At 32.5% G+C, this 10,815-nt stretch overlaps 2 protein-coding genes across 2 annotated transcripts; both read right to left on the bottom strand.

Annotated features, from left to right (window-relative positions):
* Positions 1 to 313: 313 nt before the first annotated feature.
* Positions 314 to 3,725, bottom strand: LOC121223414 ((+)-delta-cadinene synthase isozyme XC14-like). The gene is made up of 4 exons (XM_041104826.1): positions 3,558 to 3,725; positions 3,134 to 3,398; positions 2,116 to 2,827; positions 314 to 1,013 (listed from the first exon to the last, which is right to left on the bottom strand). The coding sequence occupies exons 1-3, from the start codon at positions 3,672 to 3,674 to the stop codon at positions 2,403 to 2,405; spliced, it is 807 nt and encodes a 268-aa protein (XP_040960760.1). The 5' UTR covers positions 3,675 to 3,725; the 3' UTR covers positions 314 to 1,013; positions 2,116 to 2,402.
* Positions 3,726 to 6,769: 3,044 nt separating this feature from the next.
* Positions 6,770 to 9,745, bottom strand: LOC107929766 ((+)-delta-cadinene synthase isozyme XC14). The gene is made up of 7 exons (XM_016861271.2): positions 9,621 to 9,745; positions 9,194 to 9,461; positions 8,508 to 8,886; positions 8,175 to 8,393; positions 7,914 to 8,052; positions 7,383 to 7,631; positions 6,770 to 7,305 (listed from the first exon to the last, which is right to left on the bottom strand). The coding sequence occupies exons 1-7, from the start codon at positions 9,735 to 9,737 to the stop codon at positions 6,997 to 6,999; spliced, it is 1,680 nt and encodes a 559-aa protein (XP_016716760.2). The 5' UTR covers positions 9,738 to 9,745; the 3' UTR covers positions 6,770 to 6,996.
* Positions 9,746 to 10,815: the final 1,070 nt, after the last annotated feature.

The raw sequence follows: 10,815 nt of genomic DNA, 5'->3' as shown, positions 1-10,815 counted from the left end.
TACTGTAAGTCAAGGCTCATTCACCATCATCCCATGTTGATATACTGTAAGCATTATCCCTTTGTAACACAATAACACAACTACCACTCATGATCCCTTGCAGTAAAACCTCAAAAAAAATCATTTGAGACCAAATCAGAACTGCACCAAAAGAACAACCATAAAACCCATTTAAATAACAATGCCTCGATTCATTCACCAACCCTGAAGTCTCAAGAAATCATGAGATTGATATAACACCTTAAACATAATATGACATGTAAAAGTGATACAAACATACATATGAATTATTGAGACGGTAGGATTTAAATAACTTCTTAAACACAATATAACATATAAAAGCAACATAAACATGAAATGGATCGCTAGATGATATAGATTCTTAATTCCTCAATAAGAGACTGAGATTGGATCAATGAGCAAAGAAGTTATCCCTTCTTTTGTATTTTTCCCAACATGTGTGTACTCATCTCCATTCTTGTAAATGAACTCGGTGACCCTTGTAAAATTGAGTATTCGTGTAAGAACTGGCCTTGGAACAACTTTGGATATCTCACTAAATATCAATTCCTGGTTTATATCTTTCCAAGCATTCTCGACTCTCTTCTTCAATTCACTACATGCTTCTTCTTTTGAAACCGCATGTTCTCTCATGTAGCATTCAACAGCCCTCTCTCTTGCTCAAACTATATATTTATATTAGTTTTATTCATCAAACATAAGTTATTGAAAATACTCTTTGAAAAATTAGAAAAAAAAAGATACCTTGTGTGAAGTAACATCATTCATGAGACGAATAGCAATGGATGAAGCATCAATGATTTTAGGCTTGTTAGATGCCCAATTAAAAATCTCAGGCGTCACAAAATCTTCCATTCCAACAAAAGATGTGACAGTTAACATGATATAACCAGCAGATAAAACTCCGTTCCTCATATACTCCTCCATTGTTTGTACGTAATTTTGATTGTACCATTTGGCATCGAAAAAAATGATTCACACAATTGTTTAAACTATAAAAAAGAAAAAAAAAGCGATTTAGGGATAATAAATTTTCAAGTTATAATCTTTCAAATATAAATTTTTTTATATAAAATAGAATATACTCATGTTAAACATATATCTATATTTAGGGATAATAAAATAACCTAAATCCATATGATGCAACCCTATAAAACATATTTTCTTTCTATAAAAATTGAATTGGGAGACAAGCAAAACAGGTTTTTAATTAAAATTTTAGAGTTTCCGCAGTGATAAGGTTTTGATTAAACTTGCATAGTCGTCTTATCTTAAAAAAACTACCAAAATATTTTTTTTTAATTTCATTACTAATTTTATATAATTTAATTATAATTTTTTAAAACTTCTATAAGATTTTATAAGATTAATTTTTTTTAGTTAGATATTTTAATCTTTTATATGATTTTATAATATGCATTTTATTTGAATTGTAAAAAGTAATACAACATAAAAATTGTTTAATATTTTTGGGGTGAGTTGGGTATAGTTGAGAAACAATTTTTTTGTTGGATATAAAATTTCAAATAAAATTATGGGATATCTGAGATGGTTTACTCCTATTACGAGAAAGGGGGCATGATAGAGGATAGAGCTTTGGTTCTAAATGATTGCTTAGAAGTGATAAAGTTATCCAAGTGGTGTCCAAGGTAGGAGGTATAGAAATTGGATGGAGTTGAGATGAATAGTCCCACTACGCCTCACTGCACTACGACTTGCCTCATAACCAGTCTTACTTATATTTGACACTTCCCTCATATAATATATGAGAAAAGGGTTACTAACTTTTACTGCTTAAGTAAAATCATTTAAAAGATGAGATAGGATACAAACATGCCACATCTTTCGCATATTTGATACGATATGATTTTCCTTGCTTAATCATTGTCTCCTCCTTTTCTCTATAATAATCTAAAAATGGTTTGTAAAATGATTTCATGTATTTTGGGAGTTGATCTATATAATCAACATCCCACCTGAAAATTTAATTAGAGAAAAGTTCAAAATCAAACATAATATATATGATTACATGAACGAATTAAATCAATTTTAAAATTTAAAATTGAATCGTGTGTAAATATATAAGTTGCTAACCTCTAAATTGCATTCGTGAGGAGTTGAAGTTCTTCAAATGTACCATATGCGTCATATATGTCATCCATTATTGATGCAATGACCATTGTTTTCACTAATATCTCCCTAGCAAAAGAGTATTGTGGCTCAAAATAGACTCCCAATATCCAAAAGTAACTTTCTACCAATCTATCTCGAACAAAAGGTAGTTTTGTAGTTAAGTCTAAACCTTTCTTCCACCTGAAACAAAACCCACATTATCCTAACTATGTACAGTTTATTATTAGGCATCAATTTGTCCTTTTAAATTAGGATAAACAATTAATGTTGAATGTTGAAGGAGTAATATATTGCCTTGAGATCTTGCTTAGCTCTTCCTTGTGTGAAATTTGTAACAAGTTGAAATCCAACTCTGCAAACTTCAACAGCGTTTTGTTATGTGAAGCATCGCCTTGGTAAATGGAAATGAATCGCTTAGCCTCCAACCTTGGCAAGCCCTTGCGGATGGATTGGTATAGAGCATGGGAGACTAAGGCTGAAAGGGGATATTCGATAGTGCCAGAAGCTTTGGCTAAACCTAAATGAGTGGTAGTGAAACCAAGCGCTTCTTCAAGTATATCTTCCCCGTGCACACGTAAATGTGAAGCTTCATATAATTCGAGTAAGCCTTTCACATCACTTGTTAAGGACATGTTAAAGTTTCCATCATCATCTTTGAACTTGTGGAACCATTCTAATCAACCCAATAAAATATTATTATATTAATCATTGTAATATAGAAAAATTAAATCTAATATGGATCTCGATCTGGAGTATTGAATTGATTATTTATTTGTGTTATATTATAGAGTGAAAATTTCAAAAAAATTATTTTATTTTTTAACAATTTTGATTAGGTTGGATCATCTATTCAAGTTACTGGGAGCTGGAAAATTTTGTTGAATCAAAATAGTTATATTATTTTGTTGACCCTAATTAGTAGTCAAAACAATAAAAAAACAAGATTTGACGTGAAAAACGGGAAGGAAAATGGACTCACCACAAGGAACACCCAATCCGTTCTCTCTAAGCAATCGAAATTGAAGAGAGGTAGTCTCGAGAGTTTGGTCATCCTTATAGTCATGCTCATAAATATTGAGCAATACTTCCTCTATCTCTCTTTCAAAATGGTAACTCACACCCAACCGTTTGATTGTATCAATTAAACGCAATTTGTAGAGCAACTCATCATCCATCACTACCTTAATCATCCTCCTTACTTCTTTCAGTTCTTCATGTTGTAGTTTAGTTTTAGCATCAACGTTCTGCAAAATTGTAATGTAGTACAATACGAAATCAATATAAACACGAAAACATATTTGCTCATGTGCAAACACTTGTATATATGTGATTTAAGCGTAACAATATATTAACGACTGATATTTACTCGTGTGAAAACACAGGTATGTATCTAAACTCTTTACCGTTGTTGGAGATGGAAGGAAAATATCCCCCCAAACGCAAGGATGAAACTTGGCTGTGGGACGCTTCTGGTTGGAGATGGATCCATGAGTTGAAGAAGGAAGCTTTGATGAAGACATTTTGTTAGATAGTAATTCTGTATGTGGGAAAGACTACGAAATGAGATGAATTGGTGTGAGGCAAAGAGCTCCTATGTTGAACTATTTATAGAACTTTCTCAGCATGACATCTTGAAATTGAACAGTATGTTCCGGTAAAAATCAATTGGCATAATGCCTTATTAATTACTTTTTTTTAAAAGATCCAAAAAAAAAAGAAAGTTGTTAAAATTATTTTAAAAAATTGTAAAACTTAGAAATATATTATAATTTTAAAGAATAGTATTTTCATTAATTTCTTTATTTTTGACATATCTTTTCTCGATATTCTTACTTTCTTTTTTAAAATTTTTAGTAGGATATCAATAATAATGTGGATAATTTAAAATAACGACATTTCGCACTCTTGTATTATCAAAACTATTTTTAAATTTTAATGCATTTTTAGTGGTTTCATTTTAAATAAAATTAAACTCATGTTTACATTTTTTAAAGAAAACAAGTCAAAAACAATTTTTTTTAAAAAAATTAAAATAGTTCTACATAATACGGTTTAATGAAATTCATATAAATTATCCTCAAAATAAATACGGTTAGTAGAAATGCCTAATTAAAAAATGAGCCTTAGGCTTGATGGTTAAGAGCTAGTCTTATATCCTAGAAGTTATAAGTTTGAGCTTTCTTCCTCCCATTTATTATTTTTTCAATTTCGGCAAGCATGAATAAATTACCATTGTCTCCCCTAGGGTTTACAAACCCTAGATATATAATCAATTTTTATTTCGTAATTAAATTTTTCAGTTTGCCCCTTTCTCATAATTCTAATAGAATTGTTCTCCATACTCTCTTTTTTTTCTGTTTTTCTCCCATTCTTCCATATTTTCACTTTTGTACTTTAGATTATTTTTCTAACCCCTACAAAATCATCTCTCACTCATTGAGTTCTATCAGTATTTAGATTACCATCAATAACATCTGTATCTTTTTCAAGAAATGATAAATGCACCTTATTTCGATGATTAAATCTCGAATTTCCATAATATTAATGTCTGATATTAATCTTTAGGTTAGATTAATCGATCTTTATGAATCTTGCCAAATCTTTGATAATCTTACAAAAACCTTGATACCAACCTTTAATTCGTTTGTAAATGTTGTTTGAAAGATCAAATTTAGGTGAATCGGAGCAAAATCAAGCGTGAGGAACATTGATCGAACCCATGGTGAAAGGTGTGTATTTTTTATCAAGTAAATCGGGACAAACTATGTGTAGTTTAGGGCCAGACGATCCCCCACATAGCCATGTGCACCTGTAGATTTTAGGGACTTTGTGAACCACATGACCTCAGCCTGTTACACAGTCTGCCACACGACCATATCTCTCCTTTCATCTCTTCCTTGAAAGCTTGCAACTTGGCGTCCATCTTCGCTTCTAGTTTCGTATCTAAGAGGGCCAGATCACTTTGAATCTTTGCAATCTCCTGCTGTAGGCCATTGACCTCCTTTTGCAGATGTATGGTAACCCCTTCCCTGACCATGAAGATAGTGCTTGTTTTGATACCCTTGATGTGGATTGAAATTGTTCGGTAAGAATAAGAGAAATTAGGGAAAAAGAGAGTAGAGAAGAGGGAAATGAAGAGAGGAGAAATTCTTGTGTATTTTTCGGCATGCCTTTTCTGGTTCTCCATAACCAACATAGAAAGTGGAAAAACAACCGGGAAAGATGGTTCAAAAGTTTGTTACTAACAATAACACAACATTTAAGTAAACTAATACTTATGCCAATACGCCGCGTTTAAGCTAACTGTTGCTCCTTAATTAACTTGTTTTCATTGAAATAAAATGCACCGTTTTTCATCATTTCTGATTTTGGCCCATAACATGCTGCTGCTAAATAAGATATAAAAAGAATTAAGCTTACATTTTATAATTATTATAAAGTAATATTTTCCTTTAATAAAGAATAAAATCTTTATTATTATTTTCATCTTCGTCATCTTTGGAGATGTTGAATGTACAATCACGATTATTGGAAGGATTAGTCTTGGGTAGTAACTAATCTTTAAAAATTGTACATTGGGTCAATATATCTACATTCTATGCATTCTTTGTAGTATATGAATGATCATCTTGTTATCCAAGAAAATGAATGTTTTGAAAAACAAAATGAGAATTCGAATTCGTACAAGTGGCAGCCATGTTTTGGCTTGGGTAGTTGATGAATTTGCACAAGGTATCAATTTTAATAGCTTAATGACGTAAATAATGTTTTTTGAATAATAGAAATCACGGAAACATACCTAAAATGCCAACCCAATAACTCGGAGAATCGTCAGAATCCCCACAAATGAACAAACCCTACCATGCATATCCACATACAAAATTATCGACTTTAAAACATTTAAGGAAAAGGAAAAAAAGAAGATTAACAAAACAAAACAAAAAAAAAAGTTCCCAATTTTAACGGAAAGAAAACCCTAAATGTGAAATAATTAAGGGACGCAAAAGCAAAAAGAAGGGTGCTGAAATCATTGAGGGAAAAAGGGTTACCTTTAAAACAAGAAGATCGCAGCTTTGATAACAGAGTGTAGATCGATTCAACCCTTGCTTTGTTTCTTTTGATTTTGAAGTTCTCCTGTGATTTCTTTCTTTGTATTTTAACCAAAGCCTTAGTTGATTTTAATATAATTTTTATAAACATATATTTTATTTAATTTTTCACCCACTGTGAATATGCTACAATTTAATAATTTGTAATGTATTAATAAGTTTCTTAATTTTTTTTAGTTTAATTGAATTTGGATTGAATTACATTTCTACTTGGAGGTTGAATTAAGATTATTTAGTTTAATTGAATTTGGATTGAATTACATTTCTACTTGGAGGTTGAATTAAGATTATAAATAATTAAGAACCCCATGTGATGGCCTAATGATTAAGGGTGTTCACCATCTAAAGTGTGACTTAGATTTGAGTTGTACTAGTCACGTTGGTTGTTCGGATTTTATCCTATTAATTCACAAAAAATATAAATAATTAAATAAATAGAGGTTAAGATAATGGTTCAATGTCATGTATATTAAATAATAAAAAATATCATAAAACACGTTAGATTTAAAATAATATGAGCTGATTTATGAAATCATTTATTATTCTAATATAATATACCATGAATTAAAGAGGTGTTAACACCTCAAACATAGTATGACACGTACAAGACACACAAACATACACTATGAATTATTGAGACTCTAGGACTTAAATAACATCTTAAACACAATATAACATAAAAAAGCAACACAAACACGAAATGGATCGCTAGATGATATAGATTCTTAATTCCTTAATAAGAGGCTGAAATTGGATCAATGAGCAGAGAAGTTATCCCATCTTTTGTATTTTTCTCAACATGTGTGTACCCATCTCCATTCTTGTAAATGAAATCGAGGACCCCTGTAAGATTGAGAATTCGAGTAAGAACTGGCCCTGGAACAACTTTGGATATCTCACTAAATATCAATTCCTGGTTTAAATCTTTCCAAGCATTCTCCACTTGCTTCATCAATTCACTACATGCTTCTTCTTCTGAAACTGCATGTTCTCTCATGTAGCATTCAACAGCCGATGCACAGTGCCCTCTCTCTTGCTCAAACTATATATATTTGTATTAGTTTTATTCATCAAATATAAGTTATTGAAAATACTCTTGCAAAATTCGAAAAAAGGTACCTTGTGTGAAGTAACATCATTCACTAGACGAGCAATAATGGAAGAAGCATCAATGATTTTAGGATTGTTAGATGCCCAATTAAAAATTTCAGGTGCCACAAAATCTCCCATTCCAACAAAAGATGTGACGATTAACATGATATAACCAGCAGTTACAACTGCGTTTCTCATATACTCCTCCATTGTTGGAACATAGTTTTCATTATACCATTTCGCCTCCACAAAATAAGCTTCTGACAGTTGTTTAAACTATAAAAAGGGACAAAAAAAAAAGGTCATAATAAAATTTCAAATTTAGAGTACATATGTATTAACTTATAATCCTTTAAATATAAATATTCTTTTTATAAAATGGAATATGCTCATGTTGAACATATATCTATATTTAAGGATAACAAAATAACTCCTTGTCTCCTTGCCAACTCCACTTATATTCGACACTTTCCCCATATGATATATGAGAACAGGGTTACTAATTTTTATTATTTATGTAAAATTATTTTAAAAAAAAAAGATAAAATGCAAACGTACTGTATCTTTCGCATATTTGACATGATATAATTTTTCTTGCTTAATCATTGCCTCTTCCACTTCTCCATAAAAATCTAACAATGGCTTGTAAAACGACTTCATGTATTCTGGGAGTTGATCTATATAATCAACATCCCACCTGCAAAATCAATTAGAGAAAAGTTCAAAATCAAACATTTTAAATATTTTTTTATATATAATTACATTAATTAATTGAATCGCTTTAAAATTGAATCCTGTGTAAATATAGAAGTTGCTAACCTCTGAATTGCATTCTTGAGGAGTTGAAGTTCTTCAAGTGTGCCATATGAGTCATATGTGTCATCCATTATTGATGCCATGACCAATGTTTTTGCTAATATCTCCCTAGCAAAAGAGTATTGTGGCTCAAAATACACTCCTAATATCCAAACGTAACCTTCTACCAATCTATCTCGAGCAAAAGGTAGTTTTGTAGCTAAGTCTAAACCATTCTTCCACCTGAAACAAAACCCACATTAGCCTAACTATGTATAGTTCATTATTAGGTATCAGTTAGTCCTTTTAAATTAGGATAAACAATTAATGTTGAATGTTGAAGGAGTAATATATTGCCTTGAGATCTTGCTTAGCTCTTCCCTGTGTAAAATTTGTAACAAGTTGAAATCCAACTCTGCAAACTTCAACAGCGTTTTGTTTTGTGAAGCATCGCCTTGGTAAATGGAAATGAATCGCTTAGCTTCCAACCTTGGCAAGCCCCTGCGGATGGATTGGTATAGAGCATGGGAGACTAAGGCTGAAAGGGGATATTCGATAGTGCCAGAAGCTTTGGCTAAACCTAGATGAGTGGTAGTGAAACCAAGCGCTTCTTCAAGTATATCTTCCCCATGCACACGTAAATGTGAAGCTTCATATAATTCGAGTAAGCCTTTCACATCACTTGTTAAGGACATGTTAAAGTTTCCATCATCATCTTTGAACTTGTGGAACCATTCTAATCAACCCAATAAAATATTATTATATTAATCATTGTAATATAGAAAAATTAAATCTAATATGGATCTCGATCTGGAGTATTGAATTGATTATTTATTTTGTGTTATATTATACAGTGAAAATTTCAAAAAAATTATTTTATTTTTTAACAATTTTGATTAGGTTGGATCATCTATTCAAGTTACGGGGAGCTGGACAATTTTGTTGAATCAAAATAGTTATATTATTTTGTTGACCCTAATTAGCAGTCAAAACAATAAAAAAACAAGATTTGACGTGAAAAACGGGAAGGAAAATGGACTCACCACAAGGAACACCCAATCCGTTCTCTCTAAGCAATCGAAATTGAAGAGAGGTAGTCTCGAGAGTTTGGTCATCCTTATAGTCATGCTCATAAATATTGAGCAATACTTCCTCTATCTCTCTTTCAAAATGGTAACTCACACCCAACCGTTTGATTGTATCAATTAAACGCAATTTGTAGAGCAACTCATCATCCATCACTACCTTAATCATCCTCCTTACTTCTTCTTTCAGTTCTTCATGTTGTAGTTTAGTTTTAGCATCAACGTTCTGCAAAATTGTAATGTAGTACAATACGAAATCAATATAAACACGAAAACATATTTGCTCATGTGCAAACACTTGTATATATGTGATTTAAGCGTAACAATATATTAACGACTGATATTTACTCGTGTGAAAACACAGGTATGTATCTAAACTCTTTACCGTTGTTGGAGATGGAAGGAAAATATCCCCCCAAACGCAAGGATGAAACTTGGCTGTGGGACGCTTCTGGTTGGAGATGGATCCATGAGTTGAAGAAGGAAGCTTTGATGAAGACATTTTGTTAGATAGTGTTAAGATATGATACGAACTAATCTTTTATTAAACTCTTGAAAACTTCAGTACAAAGTTGCTGTTTATTTATAGAGCAGGAAGGTTAAACTGCACTAACTGACTTTAACAACAGACGTAATAGTTTGTTTATTAACTAACTAGTTAACTGATTATAGTTATAACATTCTCCTGGTTCGGTTTGAATTTTTCACTTTGATCACACAGTTGAACTTTTAAATCCTGTCGAAAACCAGCAAACTGCTTTGGAGGTATGGGTTTTGTGAGAACATCAGCTATCTGTCTTGCAGAGGGAACAAAATTGACCTGGAGAGCTCCTGCAGTAACTTTTTCTCGTATGAAATGATGGTCAATCTCGACGTGCTTCATGCGTGCATGATGGGTTGGATTGGCGGCCATGGAGACAGTAGACGTGTTGTCACACCAGACAACTGGTGTTTGACACAAAGAGACCCCGACCTCGTCAAGTAACTGTTTAATCCATAATAACTCAGCAACGCAATTAGCCAAACTGCGATACTCAGCCTCAGAAGTTGACCGAGATACAACTGATTGCTTTTTAGAGCACCATGCAACTGGATTGGGACCAAGGTAAATTACGTACCCCGTGGTGGAACGCCTATCTTCAACCGAGGCAGCCCAATCTGCATCCGAGTAACCCACTAACTCGCACTGCCCTTTGGAAAAAAATAAACCATGGTCCATAGTCCCAATGAGATATCTCAGAACACGTTTTACTGCTTTCCAATGATCATCACTAGGAGAGTTCATATATTGACTTAGCTTGTTGACGCAAAAGGCCAAGTCGGGACGTGTAACACACAAATATTGAAGCATGCCAACTATGCTTCGATATAGCTGACCATCAGCAAACAATGAATGACCATCAGATGTAACAAGTTTTTGGTTACTCACCATGGGTGTTGGAGTGGATGCAGCTCCTGTCATCTCCGTTTTCTGAAGAATCTCTGAAACATACTTTCTTTGACTGAGGAACAGTCCCTGAGTTGTGTGATGAACCTCAATCCCTAAGAAGTAGTTCAGTTGCCCCATATCTTTGAGTGCA

Source organism: Gossypium hirsutum, chromosome D11 (genome assembly GCF_007990345.1).
Source record: "Gossypium hirsutum isolate 1008001.06 chromosome D11, Gossypium_hirsutum_v2.1, whole genome shotgun sequence".
Lineage (NCBI taxonomy): Eukaryota > Viridiplantae > Streptophyta > Magnoliopsida > Malvales > Malvaceae > Gossypium > Gossypium hirsutum.
Note: the sequence above shows the minus strand (reverse complement) of the source record. Positions and strands in the feature narration are given on the sequence as shown.

What these genes read in the sequence shown, in the direction of transcription:
- LOC121223414 (XM_041104826.1), bottom strand. Translation starts at nt 3,674, where the DNA reads ATGTCTTCATCAAAGCTTCCTTCTTCAACTCATGGATCCATCTCCAAC. An exon ending in TCCTTCCATCTCCAACAACG is followed by an intron (nt 3,399 to 3,557) that starts GTAAAGAGTTTA and finishes ACAATTTTGCAG; the next exon opens with AACGTTGATGCTAAAACTAA. An exon ending in CGGATTGGGTGTTCCTTGTG is followed by an intron (nt 2,828 to 3,133) that starts GTGAGTCCATTT and finishes TGGGTTGATTAG; the next exon opens with AATGGTTCCACAAGTTCAAA.
- LOC107929766 (XM_016861271.2), bottom strand. Translation starts at nt 9,737, where the DNA reads ATGTCTTCATCAAAGCTTCCTTCTTCAACTCATGGATCCATCTCCAAC. An exon ending in CGGATTGGGTGTTCCTTGTG is followed by an intron (nt 8,887 to 9,193) that starts GTGAGTCCATTT and finishes TGGGTTGATTAG; the next exon opens with AATGGTTCCACAAGTTCAAA. An exon ending in CTCAAGAATGCAATTCAGAG is followed by an intron (nt 8,053 to 8,174) that starts GTTAGCAACTTC and finishes TTGATTTTGCAG; the next exon opens with GTGGGATGTTGATTATATAG.